This window comes from Manis javanica, chromosome 2 (assembly GCF_040802235.1).
Source record: "Manis javanica isolate MJ-LG chromosome 2, MJ_LKY, whole genome shotgun sequence".
Classification (NCBI taxonomy): domain Eukaryota; kingdom Metazoa; phylum Chordata; class Mammalia; order Pholidota; family Manidae; genus Manis; species Manis javanica.
The window spans coordinates 70306877-70332329 of record NC_133157.1 but is presented as its reverse complement, the minus strand read 5'-3'; the positions used below and the strand labels follow the sequence as shown (position 1 = coordinate 70332329).

Sequence of the window (25453 nt, the reverse complement as noted above, 5' to 3'; positions counted from 1 at the left end):
AGACACAGAGAAGGTAAGGAACTCGGCCAAGCCTCACAGTTAGGGAGTGGTAGGGCTGGGATTTGAATCAAGCAGCCTGATGACTTCTGAATTACAGCTGTCAAGACTCTGACACTTGTGTCAGTCTTCAGAACCAAGAAGTAAACAGCGGTAATAGTTGCAAGGAGGCGCATTGTTTACATATTGTAGCTAAAGAAAGGATTTTGAAGGTGGGTCCCTTTGGCTACTGACTCAATATCCCATTTCTCCTGTTGAAACTAGCATTTTCAACAGGGAAAAGGAGCATTTCCACATGGCTGCCTTTTAGGTTACCATTCTTTGAAGAGCCCTTTCTTTTCCTGTTTTTCTGGCTTGGTCTGAAGCAGGTACACAAACTCCAGTACAAGGGCTTCTTTTCAGATCATTCAGTTTTTAAAGTTCTTTTTGGAGCTAAGAATTAGCTTAATTCAACTTTATCACCACAAGATCCATATCATCTATAGCAAAAGAGATGGATGAAAAGTAAAAATTCATTCATTATATTCGATATATACATATGTGGGTAAAATTGCAATATTTCCAGAATCTCTCACCTGGCTTTAGATGGCCGGTCCATCTCCATATCAATAGGTAATTATGAGGGCGAGCGAGGGCATATCTTGACTGGAGAGGTTGGGTGGGGCCTCTTCTTCTGAATCCCGGTCAAGAGAGACGTGGGATGACTGCTTATAAGAAAAAAACAGGTTTCTCCCACTTTATTTCTCCCCTTGACTGATTTCAGTTTCAAAGGTATTTTGCCCCGGGATTTCCCCCCCACCAAGTTACAATATACATATGTACATATATATATAGTATTTCATATATCTATTATAACCAGTATTAGATTCTACTGTTATCTTTTGCATGATTCTTTATCTCTGGATGTATTATGAACTTCAAAAGTTGAGAACTGTTTCCTTTAATAGTTTTTTAAGACAGATGTAGGTTTATAGCAAAGTCACGTGGAGCTCCCATACACCCTTTCTCTCACCACAGTTTTCCTTTTTATTAGCATCTTTCATTAGCTGGTGCATTCGTTGTAATTGATGAACCAATATGGATACATTATTAATTAAAATCCATGGTTTACCTAGGAATCACTCTTTGCATTGTATAGTTCTATAGGTTTTGACAAATGAACCGTTTCATGTATTCACCATTACAATCTCATACAGGACAGTTTAATGACCCTAAAAATGTCCTGTGATTCACTTACTCATCCTCTCCTCCTCCTCCTCACCCTTGGCAATCACTCATGTTTTTATTGTCTCCATTGAAATGCCTTTTTCAGAACATCACATGGAATCATACAGTATGTAGCATTGGCTTCTTTCACTGAGCGATATGCATTTAAGTTTCCTCCATCTTTTCCTTCATGTTTTAATTAGCTTATTTCTTTTTATGAATGAATAATATTCCATTATGTGGCTGTACCTGTTTGTTTGTTCATTAATCTTTTGAAAGACATCTTGGTTGTTTCCAAGTTTTGGAAATTGTAAATAAAACTACTGTAATCTTGTGTGTGCAGGTTCTTCTGTGGACTTGGTTTTCAACTCATTTGAGTCAACACCTAGTAATGGGATTGCTGAATTGTATGTAACACTAAGTTTAACATAAAAAATTGACTCATATGATTATTTATTTGCCATCTGTGTATCTTCTTTTGCTCATTTTTAATTGTTTGTTTTCTTATTATTGAGTTTTAAGAGTTCTTTCGAAACCAGTTCTTTATCAGGCATTTGTTTGTGTTGTAAAAATTTTCTCCCAGTCTATGGCTTGTCTTTTCATTCTAACAGTATCTTTACAGAGCAGAGGTTCTTCATTTTAATGAACTCTAATATATCATTTTTTTTCTTTTGTGGATCACAGAGAACTATATATTTTTACCTTCTAAAATTTGCCTTCGTATTGCTACTTACTACTCTCCCATTCAATTATGCATCCACTTAACCTATCTTAGAGTCTAGATTTTAGTCAGGACCCATTCCAGTAGTTTTTGAAAATATGAGAGGTTTGGCACCTTTGGAAAGTATTACCAGACAGGATCCTAGCAGGAAACAGCTGGCCCTCCAAGCTGGGAGTTTTGATGATAGTTTTAATTAAGGGACTATTTCCAGAGTTGTGAACAGGTGAAAGGAACCAACATAAACACCACAGCCTCCAAGAAGCACCAACAGCAGAAATCCTAGGGCCCAAGGGGTAAAGGAGAGCATTGAGAACCGGCGCCACCTATGAGAAAGTGTGACTGTGTAAGATGCGAATGCTAACGTGTCTATATCCACCCAGGGAGGAGTGGGGGAGCTTTCGCCTGATCTCTCATCTTCTACCAGGCCCTCCCATGGGCTGATTTCAGCCAGAAGTCAGAAGGCAAGAGAGCCTGCAGGATAAAGTCTTAAGAAGTCACCGTCCATAGGAGAGCAGAAAAGGACAGACAGGGGATGGAGGTGGAAAGAGGGCAATGAAACAATAATTCACTTGGGCAGGTCCTTTAAAATGAATTTATAAGGAGAAGAGGTGTGGGTGCAATCTTGATCGGCACCACCTTAACTCTATAATTTTAGGACAGTGCTGACAAAATGTGTTGATAAAATCAGCCTGCCTCCTTGTACCAGCCCCAGGTTCCCTCTGATTTCCCACTTGAGTGTTTCTCCTCAAACAAGTATTTAAGGGAAGTACCCTATGTAATAGCAAAAGAACTAAAAAATTCAGAGTGTACTAAGCAGCCTATCTGCCAACTTCACTTTGACTGGTATTTGTGAACCAAGCATGATTGTTCCATAGAAGGCATGGGAAAGGTCTTGTGGAAGAAAGTGAAGGACAGCAATCAAGATAAATAAAATGGAAATCAGGTGCATGCAGCTGAGAACAGCCAGAAATTTAAACACCCATCTCAATTATTTGGGGGATGTATAAACTAAATGATCACCTGAATTATCACAATTATCATGGGGTTGAATAGCTTATCATCTAAGAATACTCAGAGGAAAATAACTGATTTTTTGACAGAAAGACAAAAGCAATCCATTGGAGGAAGGATTGCCTTTCCAACAAATGGTGTGGAAGTACATGGACATCCATAAGCAAAACACAACAATGAACCAGGACGTGGGTCTCACACGTCATACAAAATGGCTCAAAATGGATCAGACATAAATGGAAAATGGAAAAGTATAAAACTTTTAAGAAAAAACAGAGAAGAAAATTCCCAGGTTAGGTAAAGAGTCCGTAGATTTTATACCAAAAGTGCATCATAAAAAGGAAAAATTGAAAAATTGGACTTCATTAGAATTTAAAATGTTTGAGACAGTCTCTATTAAAGCTACAGACAGAAAATATTTGCAAACCATGTATTTGGCAAAAGACTAATACCTACAATATAAAAGTAATTATCAGAACTCAACAATAAAAAATAAGGAATGCCAACATATAAAACACTGACAATCCCAAATTTTGGCAAGGTTGTAAAGAAACTAGAGCATTTGTACATTTACTATGGAAAAGTAAAAAGATACACCCTTTCAGGAAAACAAGTTGCCAGTTTCTTAGAAAACTGAATATGCAACCTACTGCTTTACAAAAAGTGAGGAATTTTTCTTGCTGATGCCATTTTCATCTTTATACTGGTTCATGGAATATAGCAGAAAGTCCAGTTGCTACAATGCTAATGGAATAAATTGATTATCTTCCAGGGACATTTATCTCAATAACCTGCACCCAGGTGATAAAACGTAAGGAGTCCATTTTCCAACTCTGAATATTTTCTGTAATTTAATGTGTAAAAATCTGCATCCTTAAATGATTATAATTTAGGATCCAGGCTCCTGTCCCTTGATTATCAAACCAAACCACTGCAATACACACACCAAAGAAAATTGGAACAGAAGAACCAATGATGTACCAATTGTCCTGTAAAATCACTTTATTTTCTGCTGCATAAACATTTTTCTCAGGTAGCATTACCAGAACAACCTGTTTACAGGGTTTTGTAGTTTTAGGTAAATATATTTTTAAAAAACTTGTCTTTATTATCTGGAGTTGTGATATAAAAAATGATTTATAGACTATATTTTCCAGAAAGCACTTAGACATTAATCCTGCCAAAGAAACTTTCCTATCTAAGTCTATGATGTGGAATGAAAAGGTAAGATTAAAAAGTCTTCTGATCAAAAAGCTTGAGATCATCAAAGGAATGTTTAGTTTCCTCCACAGAGAGCCACCAGGATTTTTTCATAATCTCCTTTGGTTTCATCCTGTTGATTAAAAAAATAGAGTGGAGTATATTTAATGCTACCTGAAATTATAATAATGTAAGGTATTTAATTATGGAAGAATTACTGTATTAGTGGATTTAACAGTTGCAGAATATACAGTACATCAGCATCTAGGATCTTTGATAAGAATATCATTTATTTAATTTAATAATTAACATAGATAACTGACACCTTTAATTGACTATTATATAAAAAAGAGCAATAGCTTTCAAGATTCATATTGTAAACATTTCTGAACTGACCATGTTGTATGTTAGAACCATTATTTTCCAAGAATGAACCAGCACAGAGAATTGAATAAGTATAGCACAGTGTCATTTCCTATCACCTTGAGGAATAGCTGACTCACTCATCAGAGAGAAAGGCATAATTCTTTGATTTTGCTGCTTTTTCTTGGTAGAGTTTAGTTATCAGTATAAGTAACAGATCATATTTAAATAGTCACCTGTCTTTCAATAAATTCAAAACCCTTGACTGGTCTTTCTGATTTTTAACATTATAATAAGATATCTTGAACACATATGTTATACATTTCATAGACGACAAAATTAAGGAACAATTTAGAGTAAGTTTCTATTCTTGTGATCAATATTCATTGAGAATAAATCATTGTATTTACCGAAATAATTCTGTTGCCAAATATACACACAGCAAACTAAGTATTTCCATGATGGCTGAAAATTTTGTGCGGTTTATCAGTACAGAACTCTCCATTAGATTTTACCCTGCTAAGTTTACTAATAAATTATATTGCCTAATATCACAAATTAACCTTACATATGAAATGTATGGTATAGTAAGTCAGCCTTTCTCTTTGAAGAAGTTTCAAAAAGGATGGTCATTTGTGGGGGTTAGTGTTCTAAAAATCACAGCCTACCAGAATGGCTTGGCAAAGAGAGACACCATACAGCTTCTGATAGCAGGCTTTGATGTCATTCATGTCGACTTCAGAACGGGAAACCATAATCCTGATCAGCGTCTTATGCCGGGTTCCAGCACCCTGTCCAAAACAAAGGACGGTGAGTGCTTCTCCGCCTCAGAGCCCACTTGTAATAAAGCAGGATATGGGTTTGAATGTGAAGCTTGTTTACCCACAAATTTCTATAGAGAAACTACCTCTGCATTAGAATATATATGCACACCCATGCATGCATGCACTTTACACAGTTGGCAGTAAAATGATGAGATCCCACTCATGACATCAGCAGGATGTGAGTTTTTACAAACTCCTAACTGGTCTTCTGCCATCCAGCATTCCTTCTGTCTAAACTATTCGATAATTTCAAATATAGTGAATTTTCTAAATTGCAAATCTCATCATCTAATTCAGATGTATTTAACAACCTTCAGTGGTCTTCTGTTGCTTTTATGATGAAAACCAATCATTTTATCTGGGCTTACAGTGCCCTGCCTAATTCTACAACCTCTTCTCCCATTATGCACCATCACTCTAATTATATTCATTAGCTTGAAAGGGTCAGGCTACCTCCTCCTCCTGGACCAACCTTGCTTATGCCTCCATCTCTTCCACCCCTGCTCTCATCAGGCTAATTCCTATCGAAATATCAGGGCTTAGTTTAGCTGACAGCAATGCTACATTGATTTCTAAGGTCAGGGCACAGGTCCTTCTGCTCTTCCACAATATGAGGTATTCATCATTACCCATCTAGTTATCTCCCTAGGGAACAGCAGGTGGTCAGGGACTGTACTGCCTGCTACATAATGGCACAATCCCTACATTTCATAAGGACTCCCTCCTATTAAGGGAATGGGTAGATCTCTCTGAAGACTTCCTTGTTTTGGAGTTGCAAAGGAAAAAAAAGGCATAACTTTTGATAACTCAAGTATACAGGTGGCATCATATATAATACGATGTATGCTAGCAAATAAAGAGTAGTTGAAATGCTGTCTTAAATCACTCTTAATAACCATCTACTTCAGTAATCTTGGGATGACATTTTGAAATCTTAGAATGACATTCATCCAAGGCATGGAAGACAGAATAAAAAACACAAGTGAAATTTAGAAAAGGGGGGATTGGAAAACTCACACCATTAGCAGAGAAAGTATGTAACTGTTAAAATCACACATTAAAAGAGAAAGTATGTACCTGTTCCTCTGCTGACTCAGGTGTTAGGCAAATCATGAGAAACCCAGAAATTACTACAGGTTCACCTTACTATCTCACCTATTAAAAAGTACAACAAATCTACTGGACTTTTATTCTACTAAGGAAGTGTATTACCTCTTGCATTAGATGAAACAATGATTCTTTCTAGTGGGAAGATATTAAAATAAGTGTGATTCTCAAACAATAGAAGGTTTTCTGTCCTTCTCTCCACAAACAATAATTTGACCCCTAAGCACAGCACATAAGTAAAATGTTACCTTCATGGCATGATGAAGTTTCTCAGCAAAGTACATCGGGGTGCATGTGGCACATTTCACTGCAAAAGAGGCATATTTTAGTTGACATATTTGCTACAAAAGAAGGAAGATCCGTATGAAAGAAATAGGAAATGTACTTTTGCTGGTAAGTTTCTATTCTTCACCCCAATCCTTACTCCCTCCCAATATATTTGATTTACTAGAAGCTGTTCTCTAGATTGTGACACTGAGTATTCTTTTCCCTTACAACATCACCCATCTGCTGTTACCTTGCATCCACCCAATAGGAACTTCAGTAGTTCATGATATCCTGAGTGTACTCTTTTTGGAAATAGGAAAACCAGTAGATATTAAAATCTACGTGGGCATACAACAAATATTTTTTTTCATGTTGTAGTAAGAAATTTTTTAAAAAGCAGGTAAGGAATTATTTTAACTATAAAGCAGTTGCCAAATAAAATACTAACAGGTCTGTCAATGAGTAAGACTCTCTGCCTTGCTACCCAAAGTGTGATCTATAAACCACAAGAATTCCATCAACTGAGAACTTATTAGAAATGCAGAATCCCAGACCCTACCCCAAACTTACTGAGCCAGAACCTGCATTTTAACAAAAGTTCCAGGAGATTCAAGTGCACATTCATGTTTGAGAAGCACTGCTTCAGAGCGCTTCCCAGTGCTTCCTAGCTCTGACTAGCCATTTGAATAATGTGGCAGAACTTTAGAACTCTTTTCTTCTGAAGACCTTTCCAGAAGCTGATGGAGACTGAATCAAACCCTCTGGACTTGTCCAGGATTCTTCAATTAACAAGTGACCTATCAGGATTTGAACTTGCGTTCATCTAAGTCCAAATCCCATGCTCTTAATGACTATTCTAACTTTCCTCGGTGCTAGGCCCAGCCTGATGCACTTCCTGGCATAAGTAGGTGCTCACTGAGTATTTCTCACCTGCCCACCTTTTTGGAAAAAGGGAATAATCACTGTTGTTAAGAAGCCAGTTGTACACCTTTAGCTAAATGTTCATTGTTGTGTTACATGCCGCTGCAGTCTGACACACAGATGAATTAGATCTGCTGGGTTATTTTATTTTTTTCTTTAGTTTTTTGTTTTTCAGATTATGGGACAGCCCTGACAGTGCAATTTCAAGTTAGAAAATTCGTCCCCCTCCAGGATTACATACCGATCGCAGTTAAGCATTTCTCGATGTCACCTTTCAACTCCAGGTCCAGAACTTTGTTCATGTCATGCTGACTGTACTTGGTGTACCTCTGAAACACTGAATAGTAAATTGAGACTAAGAGATGGACAAAACATCCTATGAACAAACTTTAACAAAATCAGAGCAACTGACTCAAAGTGTAACTTGGGGTGATGGAACTTCAAAACACACATTTTAAAGCTATCACTCAACTGAGCTTATTTTGGATCCTTCATCTTCTCCTAGGAGTATAACTCACTCGGCTGTTTTGGGGACATTCTTGCAAGTGTTGACATTTATTAGAAATGACATGTGATTGACGGCCGTAAAGCTTACTAAACCAGAGCTAAATGCCATAACAAATGGATCTTCCCTTGTATAAAGATCTGCCTAGTAAATTTCTCTTAATTGTAATGCTACAAATCAGTGTGCTATCTTAAGGTAATGAACTTCAGGTAATCATTATGACTTTCCCTTTGCCGTGGCTTCCAGGAGGCCCACAGGCAATAACTCTTTCTGGTCTTTGTTTCTGAAGCATCTAAACGCTGTTTGCTTCACTTGGCCCTGAGGGGTTTTTTTTCTTTTCTTCATTTCAATTTCGTGTTCTCTGCTGGATGTGTACATTTTGTCACACCTGTTCCAAATACTTTGGGGGAACAGAAATAGTGACTATAATGAAATACTGCTCTCACAAAATGTTTTCCAAATACTGTAAAATGGTGGCTGTGCAAAGTTGGACACAATGTACAACTAGCAATTAGGGGTCAGGCGCACCACTTCCGTTGGATCCAGGAGGGACACTGGTTAAGACTTTTCTCTTTCTTTTCTCCTGCATGTCCTCAAAAAATTGCATCTTCTATAAAGAGTTTCCAGGGAACATTTCTTTTTTCTTCTTACCTCTGCGGAGATGGGGATAGCTTCTGGTAGTAAGAATGGTAACAAACACATTCACATCTGTCCCTTTTCTCTTTTCTCCTGCTTCATATAAGGCCTATTAAGAAACACAAAATAAACTTTTAAGTATATGCTGACTTGATTTCTGCACAATAATATCAGACCTCTTCAAAGATTTTCTAGGCGTCTACTTTATGTCCAGTATGATCAGGGTAGGCAGTGCTAAGTTTGCAAGTTCCTGAAAGATAGGGATCTGATTTTGCCAAGTAACTTCCACAGTATCTTTCAAGGTGTCTTGCAAGCACTGGAGACTAAATTTATTTTTGCAGAATAAAGGTTTGCTACATTAAATTGCCTGAAGATTATGTCCTATATCAAGACAACCTCAAGGGATGCTCTAAAAAAATTTTTTTGACTCTTAATTGTTCAGAGTAATTATCAGCAAATGATACTAATACATCAATACCTCCACCACAACCTAGATCATGAATTTTGATGTTAGAATTTCTGGATCCAGATTCTGATGGTACAACTTAGTAGCTCTGTAATCTTAGACAAAATATTAAACCTTATTAAACTACAGATTTTCCTCTTGTGTAAATGTAAACGCTAATTCCCAGCATGTTGTCATAAGCATGCTCTGTTAACTTTGAAATGTTAATTATCATCACCCTTCTATGTCACACGAATCCATGTGGCTGCTGTAAATGTATAGCTAAGAGCCTTGATAATTTTAAACTGGAAAGTAAATTCAGAAATGTCACAGGCCAATAAGAATAACTTCCTATTATGGGTGATTATTGAAATACAACATATTTTTTTATTTGCACAATTTCTATTAAAATAGTCCATCTTCAAAGGGCATAAGAAGTTATTTTAGACTTTTCAAGCAAACATCTGATAAATATGCATTTCTTTTTTCAACAAAAAGTTAATGAGTGCCTTTTATGTGTGAGATGACGTACTGGTATGTGAACGGAGTGGGGGTGGACAAATAAGTTTCTATCCTTACTGACTCATTGCAATGAATTTATAGAGAGAATACTATGCTATAAGGAAGGTATATGTAAATAATAGTTGTCCTTTTTTATTTTTAACAGAAATCCAGACCCTAAAATAGCATGATTTTCCTAATGTTGCCAAAGCATTCATGTGTAAATAACCAGCAACCTCACTGAAACTACACGTAACAATACACTTGAAAGTATACAAATTTGATTATAATTCTTTATAATTATAATAGCTTTACCATAATATTTTTGCAATATAAATCTACATCTGTGAACCATCCCAATGCTCACTGTTGAAAGGATGTTATATGTTCTTACTCTTTCCACTCAGTTAAAAAATTACATTTCCCCTTCTTATACCTGGTAAAATGAAAATTCAGAGTTTTCTCAACAAAGCAATTCTTGAGAATGGCAAATCAAATTCTTGTTGTTCTCTTTTTATCCCCTCCAGCTATCTGAATAATGAGATCTCTTGAAAACCTACGGACCATATTTTTCTCTCCGGAGCTGCTCAAGTACAGGACAGTGTACGTCATTCAGGAAATGAACGAGATCCTCTTGGAGGATCTGACATTTGCCTTCACCTGGAGGATTAGGGAATCCCATCTAAGGTAGGGCTTCTCTCTGATAGGAAGATCAACTCTAGGAGTATTTTTAAGCACTTGCTTACCCGGGCATCTGTATCAATCAAGTCATTATTCATACCAAGATCGTCACATCGGTCACCCTGAAAAAAAATCCCATTGTCTCATAAGTTGTCTTCTAGAATGTCACAAGATTTCCTTAACCCCCCCTTAAAATCAGATAAATAATATTCCTTGAGAAAAATGGAGTCAGTTGCTCATTTCTCAAGTGAGATGAAATCTAAGGTTTTACTCATCACAAAAGGAGAGGCATTTCCTGAACCACTAAAATTACCTTAGCAAGGGAAAGCAAAGCATTCCGGAATTCTCCAGATGTGTCTGAGGTGATGTCTTTAGCCAGATCTCTCTTCAGTTCTGAGAAATAAGAAGAGTATACTTTGCAGTCAACTATTGATAGTTAATGGTGGTAGGAGTAATATCTGTCATCTCTATTTTGGCTCACAATTTGCAATGCCAAATGTTCAATGACTTACAGAACTTACTTTAAATATCATTTCTTTTAGATAAAAATAGAGAAATTGGAGCAAGTAAAATTTTAGATCATCAAATTTATGTACTATGGGATAATTTAGATAATACTGTGAATGAAAAACTACAGTCATAAAGCTTTTGCTAACAAAAATAAATTTTTGCTAACAAAAATAAAGAAATAATTAATTCTGAAATCAACCATGCCAGAATTTAAGCAATGGGATGAAGAAGGCAGTTACATAAAAGAATAAATTATCTATATGCACACATGTATATAGGTATGTGTAGCTGTAGATTCAAAACTTTTCTTTGTCTAACCACCTTTACTTCACTATGCAAAATAATGTTAAAATGCAAGAAAACAACTGAATTTGTAACTGACTAGAAGACAGAGCAATTTAGTAGGCTATCTTCAGACTACACCTTGAGTATAATGGGGAAATATGTATAAAAATTTACCTTTGTAAACTATGTTTTATCAAACAAAACTAATAATATTGCCTCTTGATTATTATGACTGAAAAACATCTAAGACAAATACTGGTAAAAAGAATTGCAGACAATGAGGTTCAAAGCTTCATTATACTCATTCCTTTATTAAACTGCTCTGAAAACAATATGGGAAGGTTGTTGTATTCTTTGTGCTTGGTATAAAAATCAAGCAGAAAGATCCTCTATAGTGCCACATATTTGGTTTGGGGAAACAAAAACCTGGGGTCCTGGAAAATTAGAAAAGGAAAACAGTAAAAGGCCTAGCTCTGCCCATGACCCAGCTGCACCTACCCTCTTTACAGTGTTCTGTATGTCATTTAAAAGTGTTTCACTGAATAGATAACAGGAGCTATAGCCAGTTTTACCCCCATGCATCTAACTAGAGATAAAAGGTGATAAATAAGTGAGTCATTTATGTTCATAGTGGCGAAGTTAAAGTGCCCATCAGAATATTATAAGCACCTAGCTCTTACCTTTTCAAGGACAAATGGTGAATACAGTTGCCCCTTAAACAACATGGGTTTGAATTTATACCCTTGAACTTCTAATTGTCACCATTTATATTCAATAACCATATTGGAAAATTTTTTGGAGATTGGCAACAGTTTGAAGAAATTTCTTTTCTCTACTTTATTGTAAGAATACATACATAATAATAATACATATAACATACAAAATATGTGTTAATCAACTGTTTTAGCTTCCAGTCAACTGTAGGCTATTAGTAAAGTTTGAGGGAGTCAAACATTCTATGTGCATTTTTGACTGTGCAGGGGGTCAGTGCCCCTAATCCCCACATTGTTCAAGAGTCAACTATATTCTGCTTGGAGCTTTTAATTTCTATGTTATCTTTTCAAAATAAAAGACAATGGGATATTTGTATGAAGTTAATCTCAGAATAATAAGACATGTTTTTAGAAAGTTCTTCACATTCAATGCCTTGAATTGAGTTTTCCATTACAATAATATGTGGCTACTTATCTGAGAGGAACATTTCCTATTCAAGTGCACACTTGGTGAAGGCTGGGGCTTTGTCTCCCTTCTCAGCACACTTGCGACTTGAATGCTATCTGGGAACGGTCTGTGCGTGCAGTGCACATGTCAAACAATGAAGAAATGCTTTAATATGTGGAGTTTCCAAAGCCCCCCTAATCTTAATTTTAAGAAAATCCACACTCAGTTTTAAGAAAAGTGTATTAGATTTTCTTTCCAAATAAGGCACTGAGACCACTGGACATAAAAACTTACCTTCTCTATAGACTCTATTAATTTCTCTGATTTCTTTGTTAGTTCTTGTTACCAAAATTTCAATCAGAGTGTCTTCATCAGTTCCAAGGCCCTGTATTGAAAAAGAAGAAATGTAAGAAAATCTTTATTCAAGAGCATCAATTAGTTTGTTGCATGCCAAAATTTGTTTAAATCTGATACTTGGTAAATTCTCCATAGCATCTAGAAAATATAACAATATTTAATAATTGCAATAAGCTCTATCTATATTGCTCCAAAACCAAATGGGTTTAATGCCAATATTGTGAGCAAAAATATAAAAAGTGAGATCGATGACTCATACAGTGACATCACGATGAAAACAGAAATAACACGGCTGTTAATACTAGCATTTTTTTTCCCCATTTATTTATAACTCATTCCTTTATTTTATTCCCACGGGTTGAGAGGCCCTGTACTAGATGCTGAAGTTAAAACAGGAGGAGGCATAAGTGAACTTGACCTGTTCATTCTCTTGAGGAAAATAATTTAGCTTAAGTCAGGTGATTTACCTTCATGGCTGCACGAAGTTCATCGGCATCAAACTGAGCTGGAGTTTTTAACAGGGCCAAAACAACTTCCTCGAGGTGACCTGAAAGGGCTTTCTTTAGGGCTTCATCCAGGGGCTGTACAGATTAGAATCAAGGTTTCTAATAAGTAACATTCTAGGTTATACAGCAATAACCTGACCTTTAGGTAATTTTACCACTGATTTCAAACCCAACCACCTTTAAGAGCTCCTTTTCTCTTCCCATACAAAAGGGGACCAGGTATTTAGATTATCTTAATCTTTTAGATCTAGAGTGAGTAAAATGAAATTTACTGAATTCATGGATAAGTTCTTAAAGGACAAGGGTCTCAATCTTTTATACAGGGGAGACATCACAAAGCTCAAAATATAGTGGGTTGTGTATTAACAGAAACAGTAGTAAGGATACTTTAAAAATAATGGATTAATTAATTTTCTAACCTTTGAGGTTTGTACTGCTCAAATAGGCACTATGACCATGACCAGACACTGACATTATATAGTTTTCTATTTGCACGCCTTAAAAACAAATACCCCTTTTATGTATAAAAGATATAAAGCTTATTTTTCAAATAGGATTATATGTATAAACTTTACATTTAGACCTTAAATAGCTCAGTTTAAATTTTAGCAGAGGTCACAGTTCAATCAGAACATACTCCCTAGCTGTAGTAGTAATCCTGATGTTTGTTATGTTCAAATTAAAAACTTGTCTCCAATACAGAACACCACATCTGCAAAGAACCGAGGAGACCAATGTATGAAATTCGTACATTTGCTAAAATTGATGAAATTGTCATCAACTGAATAAGTACTCTAGTCCCAGTCTTAGGTTAATGGGAAAACGGTGTTAGAGACTGAAAGAACTAGGTAGCCATGCTTCAAAAATCCATGTTTATACATAAACGTAACTGAAATTCAGTATCTAATTTACCACTCCGACCTACCTTCCCTTTTTCCTGGAGATACGCTGCTTTGATCTGTTGACGCTGCGCGTTGTTTCTCTTGGTGAGAATATCAATGATGGTTGCTTCGTCTACACCTGGAAATAAAGGGCCACTAGGCTTTTAAAACCAATTTTCTTCATCACCCATAACTGACATATAATGATTCATTATCAAGATGCCACAAAAGAAGTTTTTAACAAACTAAAAATTATAAATTATATCAGCCTAGGGACACTATGTAGCAAAGGGAAGCTCTTGCTTTGACATTCCATTCATCTGAATGGGAAAGGAAGAGGAAATTGCTCAGTCCTCAGCGTTGCACTGTTTGATCCCAGTTCAAACCCTAAATGTGAGCAGACGTGTTGATTTCAGCATGGAGTTACTGCTTGAAATAAGCTGGTAGGGGAATCTGTTGCAGCAGTAGAGATTCCACTGATTCGATCAAGATTTTTCTAAGTGATGAGATAGGAAATCTTCGTTGAACGAAGAAATCTTTGTATCTTCAAAGTGAAACAGACTCTTTATATTGCACGTGTCTTTTTCGATAGCCATTCAAAAGGCCACTCTGAAGTGAAAAAATGGGGCTGTTTCAGGGTAAATTACCTTTAACGGTTATCGCTTTATACAGGGCAGCAACATCTAAGGATGGATCGAAGCTAGGATAGGGGCTCACTGCTGACCCGGGACCACCTTTCGATCCTTTCACGGTTTTCTGGGGATGAGAGAGAAATCGATTAATGTCCATTTACTCATATTAGGTTCTATTTTAATATTTAACTAGGTTATTCTATTGTCACTTGACTTACAATGTATTCCTGCTCTTCATTTTCAATAAACCAGGCCTGCTTCAGGAATTCTGAGACCATTGCCATTTTTAGAGAAATATCTGCAAAGAAATGATGCTTTTATAAAACACAGACCACCACACATATATACTACTCCACCCTCTTAACATACACAAGTCAGAGTAACCTTAACCTTACCTCCCAGGATTATTCTTCAGAGCAAGATAAAATGCTAGTAAGTTTTTTTTAAAAAGGAGAGTCTTAACCCTTCAACAAAAACCCATATCCTCCACTCAGACACTTGATTCTTTCTCAACATATTCAGTCCTGACATTTAGAAATCAGATGACTTCTGGAAGGAAATTTATAAGCTGACAAGAGGAACTAGTGATTCACTTTATGGCCTTAAATTTACAAACCACCCACTATATGCCAGTTGCTGAGGGTGAAGAACACTGAAACATTATCTCTTGCCTCAAAGAACTTAGAGCTAGTGCATGCTCTCGGTGGGAAAACACGAAAGCTAAGATTAACATTTTAGAGGAGGTGCTCGTTGATCTGAGCCTCTCTAGAAATGAGTCGAGATTAACCTAGCAGAAAAGTTAAAGAGAACATAACAGAGGGACAGTTGTCATATTTGGGGAGCTCAAAGAAGTTTACTCAAGCAAGAAATGTTGATAGAAGCCGCTACAAAGAAGCAAATGTGTCCCCAAAGCTTTGGGAAAACATTAGTGAGTTTTTTTTAGACCAGAGCAGTACGATGCCATTTCTATTTCAGAAAGATCACTCATCCTTTATCATGGAGAATGGCTAAGAGATGGGCAAGATGGAAGATTAGAGTCCATTTAGCAGGCCTTTAGGGAATCTATGCAGAATTGGTGAGGGGCTGAACAAAATGTCTAAGGTTGGCATATAAAAGGCAAAATAATCTGTGGCAATCTGCAGGGGAGGATCCAAAACACTATTCATAGAGAAAGAGTCAGATGATATTTCTCTCACCAATAATTCAGTTTCCTTTTCCATTCCTTCATATAAAATTATTTCAGCACTTGGAATTGCTATACTCACATTCCTACCCAGTTGACCTAGTTGTAAATGCTAGTCCACATGTTTTTTCACTAGAAAGGACTATCTTTTACCAGGTGCTTTGTTCTGAAAGCAAGTATTTGGCTGAAATTGCAACATGGATGGTTTCTTTTGGCAAACTCTATCTTGAAATTTCTTGAAATGCTATCAGGGCTCCGTAACAATTTTATTTAAGTAACCATATATATTTTTTAAACCTGATGTATGTTAAATACTAATATGTTCCCTGTTTCATTCACAAAAGAAGCTGCCAACGATCCTTTATCTGGGGATGTGTTTGGAAGCGCCCACACCAACATCCACAGGGTCTTTTTCTCCATAATCTTTTGTTTGTCCCTAAGACTGCCATGAATACACCTGAAGGAGGTTGGAAGGATAATCTTCACAGCTTTAAATTCTTGATATGAAGCTCAGTGACTCATGAGGAGTAAAACCCATAGCCTGATTCCTTAACAGCCTGTTCAGACAAAGTATTTCAGTCCCCACCTGCTGAAAAATAACTGCAGTTCCAAGTAATGAGATGAAATACATGAGGGAAATCATATCCAAAGCAGAAACTATCTCCACTTAATTACCACGGGGATTGTTCAAATTAGTATTCTGTCATCGGTGAGAAGAACCAATATATTGTGCATTCATTTAAAGTAATCGCTTCCCCCCAGCAATGGATAAATTTAAAGTTATTTCCTGAGGTAAAGTCATGATGTACAATTTTGAGTGAGGTTTTAGTTCCCATTACAGTCGTAATCTGGTGCAACTGCTGTTGGCACAAGGAGTCTCATTTTCCAATTACTTAATTGGCACATGCAAAAATTCTAGCAATTTCTAGTGAAGTTTCAGGAATTTGAAGTTTCCATTTTTATCCTCTCAGTCATGCCCTTCATATAGTAAAATCTTCAAAAAGGGTGGTATGCTTGGCCACCGGCCAAAGTACTTTTTAATTTGTAACTTCTAAAAAGACCAAAGAAAAGATTAGAGATATAGTCAAATACAATTCAAAAAGTGAATCTCACAACTTCAAAATAAATTTTATGAGAACTTTACTGTCCTCCACTCTTTGTTTGCACTTCCAAAAACTGCTCACATAGTACATCAATTGCATCAATTTCTTCAAAAAAAAAATTGAGAAAATCTAGGAAATGAATTTTATCTATTAATTACATAGCACAAAATACCAAAAACAGGGGATTGGATAATTTATTTGACAAAACATTGTCCTTAAAGGAGACAACTTTGTAACGTATCTCCAGAGTTCTTAGATCTCAGTCAGAAGCCATCTGGATTGCCTAAAAGCATGGTCTGGAAAAGAAAGCAGCTTGACTAGAACCTGTCTCAGGAAAGCAGTTAGCGGAAAATGGAACCTCAATCCAGCCACATTATCCCTACTAGCTCTCAGCAAAGCTTAATACATGAGATTGTGGCAGGATGTAAGAAACTGCTCTCAAGGAAGTATACTGTGTGATGTACTACCAGTTAAGGGCTTCAAGTAGAAATTTTGAACAGCTGCAACATACCTCACAAAAACTACAACAAAAATATTGTGGCCAAATTATACTGTTACACCATTCTGTCTGTTCAATACCTACTCTCTGAATGAAAACCAGCACTTTGTATTTGATAAAATTCATTCAATATGTTACTTTCAGATTAGGTAACACTTGCTTAACTGTAAATAAATAGTGCATACAAACATGTTTTATAGACTGCCACACATTATACAAAGGTCACATTATTATTACAAGGCAGAAAATAATCTGGTCTAGAAAACAGAACTGTACAGTCAAAAATAATATTTTAGTTTAACCCTATTATTTCACAAAAGGTTTTCCTTTTTCTGCTTTTTTTTTTTTTGGTTGCAATGTTTAGAGATTGTACTGGGTATTTATGAGCTTATTTTCTTAACTAACGTTGGCTCAAATATGTATTTAATGTATTTTATGTGACTACAATGAACTCTGAAATCAAGTTTAGGCCCTTGAAATCTAATCTGAAGGTGAAATTGGCTGTTTATACATCGGATGACCTATGTGGACATTAATGATATTCCAGAGTTCTTCTAATTAATTATCTGCCTACCAATTTCATTTATCTGTGGATAAATGTGTAGCTTTCAAGAGATGAGCATTTTTTGTATATTTATGTGCTGTGAGAGAGCTCCTTCCATCTCATTCAGCAAAGAATTAAAGAAGGTAAATGCACATAAAAGGGGTGCCCAAGTTGTTAGACAGAGAGGGATCCCTGCTTACCAAGCTTAGCTATTACCTGAAATGGTACATTAGCAATTGCACCAACTTGACAATTTGAGAACACTAAGGCTGGTGGTATAAAAGTTAATTCCCTGATTTTTTAAAAAAACACTCTATGGTTGAATCCTTTACTTTTTAATATACACAGACAAAATTATTTAGCGGCATAAGGACATCATATCTTCAGTGCTCTCTCAAATGTTAAAGAGAAAATAACCATATGGAGACGGTAGAAGGGAGAAGGGGAAAATTGGTGATATACAAATGTGGTAAAATATCAACAATTGAGGAATCTGGGTAAAAAGTATATGGTAAGTCTGTGTAATAGTCTTGCAACTTCTCTGAACGTTTGAAATTAGTACAAAAGAAAAGTTTAATTTTTGCATCAAGACATATATAAATCTATGCCTTCTCATTCTGAACTATGGTATATTCTTTTAAACCAATTCTAGTGACCAAAAATATGACAGGATAAATGTTATTTTTAATAGTTCACAATAGAGAATCAAGTTCACTAACAGTTAACCCATGGAGACTGTGGCAGGTTTCACCCCACCCTTAGGGAGCTTATTTTCAATGCTTTGGCTTATGCACAGTTTGTTCCTTGCATATATATTTCATAACGCCTTCCCACACCTAGCTGTGCGAGGGAAGGCAGACTGTACAATGGCATGATTTATAACGAACCACTTTATGAAAGGTACTCTCATGAATATTGTTTCTAGGCCCTGGATAGGGTGTGCCCTATGCCTGGAATGCTGTTTCCTCCCCCACACCCACTTCCACTTGCCTTACTGTTGCTAAGACAGGCCTCAGCCTAGACCTCCTCACATCTTCCAGACAGCCTTCATTCATTCAACGTGAGTTAGGTGATCTCTGCTCTCCCAAAGCATCCTGCCTCTACCCCAGTACTAGTCGCTATACTTCTCTGTATTACCACTTTCCATTTACCCGTCTGTCACTGTCAGCAGCTTTCCTTGGAGGCAATGCCAATCTACCACTCATTATATGTATCTCATTATACATCGTACCCTGATGAAATGCCTGGTATTTAGCATGTTAAGAAGGATCACTGAATGAATAAACAGTGTATCAGTGCTAATTATTCAGGAAACATTTCTATACTAATTTAACAAATGTTTTCTACCCATAACTATAGTATATAAAAGTAAGAATTGAGGAGTCCAAAGCCCTTTTTGATCCTCTTTGACGGACTCTAGGACCTCAAGAAAACATTTAACTTCTCCAGGAGGACCTTTCTTTATAGAAATTATAGTGTTGGAATAAATTGTAGCTAAGATGCATTACAGCTCTGAAGTGCCAATCTTAAATTTCATCTCAAGTGGATGGAGGTGGAGAAAATTAGCATAATGAAGGAAGGAATTATATAAATTGCATACATTCTGACCTGACAAAAATCTATCCAACTTTAAAGACAAACTCATTTACTCCAAACACTCCTTTTGGTTTATCACTAAAAAAATAACAGGCCCAGTGGTGTAGCTCTGATTTAAACCGTAAATTAGTGGGTCTAGAGAGGATTAAGAACAACTAGTTCAACAAAGAACATCATAACAGAAATCAACCTTTGAAGACCTTCTGATTGAAAAGTACTTAATAAGCATGAAACTCTAATTGGTTCTTTAAGCATGTTGTTATTAACTATTAAGTCAACATCAGTTAAATGTTGGATATCTGTCAGATGTGGTTGAGCCTGGAGCTAGGGTGGTGACATGAATTCTGGAGAAGAGGCCATTTCAGAACTATGAAACTAGCACTGACCACATTTAAATCATTTTGCAATGTTAACTTCTCTTCCAGTACCAAAATACATTCCCACAGGTAGAGGGAAATGCTACTTTTTCAAATTCCAACATAATTTTAAAGGTAAACAAGGTGAGAAAAAGCACACAATTCTTAATTAGCTAGCATTAAAATTAGAGATCAAGGTGTTTGATTTGACATTCAAAATGGGCTAAAAGAAAAACTCTTGAAGGAATATTTGCAACAAATAATAGCCAGATATATGGTTATGATTCAATACCACTCACTTTTGCAAATATATCCAATGCCAGCAAGCACTCAATTTTAGATTTGCTTGTGCTTTTCTAAATGTCTTATGGCCATTACCCCATCCAACAATCAAGATTCTACTAAGAAGATTAATTTTTAGAGGACACAACTGGCATTCCTCAGGGATAACTTATCTGACACCACCCAAAAAGTACTTCTCTCATTTCCCCTTAAGCTTTTAAATCAGCACTTGAAAAGCCTGTCTATGACACAGAGACTACAGGAATACCAATGTGGCCACACCCTCTTTAAATGAAATGATTAAAAGGCAGATCCTCTTATTCTCCATAAGTAAACATAACATTAATTTCAAAATGTTAATTACAGAGGGCATAATTACCACTATGAGGTGTGAATCTATTTTTATGAAGGAAGAAAATAAATAATCTAAGTCCTGCTATTTTGAAACAGTTGCCTGAAACCCACCTTTAGCACCTCTGTTCTGGCCTGGCGTCCCACAAGCTCCCACCCTCCAGGATGATTTCCTTGTAAGACTTACACAGCTCTTGGAAACTCAAAACTCCTGGAAGAAAACACATTCTTTCCTTCTTTTCCATGGTAACTCAAAAACAGTACAAGCAGCCAGTATTGAGCAAACTCCGTATTTTTTAAATTGCATTTCTTAACTACATAAAACAAAACCTTACAATTTGTGGCCCCTAAGATATAAATACTTAATGTATTTTACAGAAGGATTTACAGAAAGATTAAATACCTATAGAAGCAGTATACATTTTAACATCATGAGGGGAAAAGTTTTCAAAACAACTGAAACTCACTGAAACGAAAACTTAGACTTACCCTTTTTTTCCACCTTCTTTCAAAGAACCACGCAGAGACTCTTCTCTAAACGTTTCACACTGCAAGTGACGCCGTGGGCTTCTGATTTTATAGAATTTGAGAGACAGCCACACCTAGCAACCAGAAGTTAGTAATTGGCTGACTTTTGTTTGAAATACGGGGCTCCGCCCGGCCCAAAACAAAGTGAAACAAGTCTTGCTAAACTACTCACTAAACCAACTCATAGCTTTCAGCAGGAAGGAAAAGAAACGGAAGGACAGATTTTTTTTTTCTTCCTCTGAAGTTTGCTCTGTTGTTCCAGAGAGCGTAGAATGTAATAGATTTTCAAGTATGCAGTACCATTCCCCCCAACCCTGATCTAATGATTGACACCGTTTTTCTAGTTAAACAGGTTGTGGAATGAAAAAATGTACAACCTTCAAAACAAAACAAAAACAAAAAACCCTTTAGTTTGAATCCCCACTCCATCACTTATTACTCTGCAACCTTGGAGACATATTTAATGTCCTAACCCTGTTTCATCTTTTGTAAAAAAGTGGTAATATTATCTAAGCTGCCTACCCACTAGCATTTTTGTGACAACTGACAAATAATGTATATTTGCAAATTTTAACGTTGTACAATGCTGAATCATTTTCTATTTGTATTTCACCAGGATTTTTCCTGCCTTCAAAATGAAAGATTTTTTTTTGTCCTTGCATATAGCTTGTTGATATGAATTAAAAATATACAAGAAATAAGCTCTAGATGGTCCCTAATTCAAAACAAAGTTAATGCTAGAAATATGATCTGTATGACATTCAAAAAAGCTTTGGTGTTAGAGGAGGGCCTATTTACATTAATTATTTTGTATAGAATCAGTTATATGTAAACTTTGATACGAATGGATCCTTGACATTCTAAAGTAGTTGAACAATAAACCAAAAACTAGAACTACAAATTGAAAGGATTACTGGAGTAGCAGCTATTATGGAACAGGTACCATAAACTTCCCACCTGATGCAAGGAAAGGACATTTGTTCTGGTAACCTTGATGGTGATTCATTTTTATTCTTAATGAAACCTCACACAATTTTATGATGTTTCCATAAACTATGTGCAATTATGAACTGTTTCATGGCATTGAGGCTCAGTTATGCTACATTTTAATGGTTTGTTTCTTTTCTTATTTCCTCACTTAAATCTCAAATTTTATATACATATAAACATATATGTATTTGTATACATATACATGTCAATTTTAGAAAAATCTATGAAAATTCGCTTATGATTGTCATTTTTTAAACGTATTCTAAATTCCCAGTGCTAATTTCAATGAAGTCACCATATCCTGAAGGATGATGATCATCTAATCTAAATGTATGAGAAAATGCCAATCTGTATTTTGGCACCTACTGTAAGCATGGGCTGAAGTAATTAATTAGCCACTAATTAACTTATTGAGAGTATTGCAAACCTATCTTGACAGATGTGGACTGTCTGGCTGACACTACATCTACTTTGTCAGGGGCTCAGGGAAAGATAATCATACATTTGTTTTACTATTTGTATTTGTATTTTTAACTTTGGCAATGGAAATGTTGGAACATTTCTGCACTTTGACACTCTTATGAAGAAAAATGTCCATGTACCTTTTACAGAATATAACTACCTAAAAGAAACATACAGTCTCGTTTTGTGTTTGTGGTTACTGGTAGCATAAACCCAGGATAATTGCTTTATATATTTGGATTTATAATGCATTGATAACCTATAATAGTAAGAATAAATGTGGTACTTGTGGCAGAATTAAGAAAAAAAAGTTGGAAGAACATTTTCTCATAATTCTAGCAGTAACTTTAAAGGCAAAGTGAAACTCCCAAATATAAAAAGAAAAGAAAGTCACTAATCACAGAGGAATATTGATGCTAATAATCTGTTGGATATTTTTTTCACCCCACACAATCATCATGTCAAGTGGATTTGTGGAAATAGAAGAAAACACAACATATATTACCACTAACAGCTAAGGGATAATGATGGGTTAAATGCTTTATGGATTTGCAAGGCCACATACTACAGTTCTGGATAAATGACTCACCACTCTTGCTGTTTCTAGAAGATGATGACTCACCAGCTCCACTGACTTTACACAGAGGGAAAACAAACTGAAGGAAGAGAAGGAAAGAAAAAAAGGTAGTAAAGGCAACCACTCTAGGTCACATTTTCACAGCATATTTATTTGTAGTCCTTTTGTAAGCAGATCTGATAGTGAAGAGGAAACAAAGCAATGAGAGAACATATGGAATCTCTCACCCATGTTATACCTTAACAAGCGCAAGTATTTGCATGGAGACTTCAGCAAAACAGCATTCGATTTTAGTAGCATCTCTTTATGGTAGCCTCTATCCGAGCATTACTTTCATATGGAGATTCAGAATCATTAAGAGCATTTCACTGAATCCCAAGATTTCCCCCCAGCTTCCTGACACCCACTATCCACAGCCAAAGAAAATACTGTATAGTTTGAATTTCTAATGTGTTCACTGATTAGAGCATTTTGTGAAATAGTCTTCTAAAGGGTTTTCCCTTTACTTCTAGATGTGGCCAATAGTCAAATAATTATCACACACACACACACAGAATTACTGGGATTGTTGTTGTTATTATTATCATTACTCAGTTATTTCCAGCATCACATGAAATAGAGAAATACTTTTTTGGAATTCTACCCTCTCAAGTTAATGAAAGTATTGGAGACCAAGGAGCACGTCTTGCTTAGACATCACTTAAGGAAAAATAGACAGTTATTTGCATGTAACAAGTTGAAGGAAGAAATTTAACACATCCCTATTGGGAGGTGATTGGTGAAGCATGTGATGGATTAGCATTTCGATAAATTATCTTGCTTTTTTGATATGGATTCAACAAGAAAGAATGAAAGGTATCACCCTGTCCCCCACCCCTGCAGGAGAGTAAACCATGATTGGAATTTCCTGAGATTGGAATTTCTTAATCTCCATGGACTTTGTAAGAAAAACAGAAGCTTCTCATTAGGTCAGATCCCAGTAAGATGTGGCTTTTTTTTTTTTTTTTTTGGTTTTGGTTTTGAAGGCCAGAGACATCTGCAGCAATGTGTTTCCACCTTTAGGTCATAATCATTAGTAAATTATGAAGTCAATTTGTATGTACTGACTGGTGTTTAAAAAAATAAAATAGAAAGGAATAGAATAGAATAGAATAGAATGAAATGGAACAAAATGGAAACTGTCAGAGTGCTTCACATATTATAAGGTAAGTATCAATGAATTATTGGCTTATAGGTTATGTGTATGTGTGTGTGTGTGTGAGTGTATGGTGTCACAAGATGAATGTACTCAAACTGTATGTAGTATTTTAAAAAGTTTGAAAAAACTAATGATGACTCCTAAAGTTGCTGTACCCAAGAAGGGTAGAAAATATTGTCTTCCTAATGATGTAATCTAGAGAATGCAATTATAAGGAGTCATGTATACATGTGAAAATAGCAATAGTGCTTATATTGTAAAAAAATTGAAAACAGTTATCCATCAGTAGACGAATGGATAAAAAAAAGTGATTTAATATGAATGAACTAGATATATAACATGAATACACACTGCAAACATAAGATTAACTAAAAAGAGCAGTAACAAAGGATAAGTATGAGACAGCTTCAGAAAAATTTTTAAACATCAAAACAGTACTGTGTATACTAGAAATGTTTACACATGAAATAATATTATAACAGCATGACTGAGGGCACTTACTAACTTTGGATAAAGAGTAACCCTAAAAAGAAAGGAAGGTGGATGGTATAGAATTCTGGTTTTTCACCATAACTACATCTTTTTTATTTCTTTTTAAGTATGCTGACATTAGTGGCATTTGTTAAACTTGAGTGGTGGATACAAAGATGATTATTATGGTCTTTGTAACTTTCTATGTGTTTAAAAATTTCAAATTTTTATGTGATAAAGGAATCAGATATTGTGTTTGGCCTTTTCACTCAATATCATATTTATGAGATTCATCCATATTATTGGGAACATTATCATTGTGTATGTTATTTTCATTATTCTCATTGCTCTATGTATTCAATTGTACTAACATCACAATTTTTAATCCATTTTTCTCTAGTCAAATGTTGAAATGTTTCTCATTTCTGCCTATTACAAACTATGCTGCCACAGACATCCTTGTACATATTTTCTAGTTCTTTGCTAGTTTCATGGGATATGCATACATTCAACTTCAGCTAATACTGCCACATATTTTTCAAAGCTGTACCAAGTTACACTCCAAAGCAGCAGTAAACGAGAAATCCAGTTACTCT

At 35.8% G+C, this 25453-nt stretch overlaps 1 protein-coding gene across 1 annotated transcript; it reads right to left on the bottom strand.

The window, feature by feature from the left end:
- Positions 1-3919: 3919 nt before the first annotated feature.
- On the bottom strand, positions 3920-21277 carry ANXA1 (annexin A1). Its single transcript, XM_017673277.3, has 13 exons — positions 21121-21277; positions 14936-15015; positions 14733-14841; positions 14130-14224; positions 13166-13279; positions 12636-12726; positions 10699-10778; positions 10451-10507; positions 8774-8867; positions 7859-7954; positions 6678-6736; positions 5167-5289; positions 3920-4268 (listed from the first exon to the last, which is right to left on the bottom strand). The coding sequence occupies exons 2-13, from the start codon at positions 14999-15001 to the stop codon at positions 4212-4214; spliced, it is 1041 nt and encodes a 346-aa protein (XP_017528766.1). The 5' UTR covers positions 15002-15015; positions 21121-21277; the 3' UTR covers positions 3920-4211.
- Positions 21278-25453: the final 4176 nt, after the last annotated feature.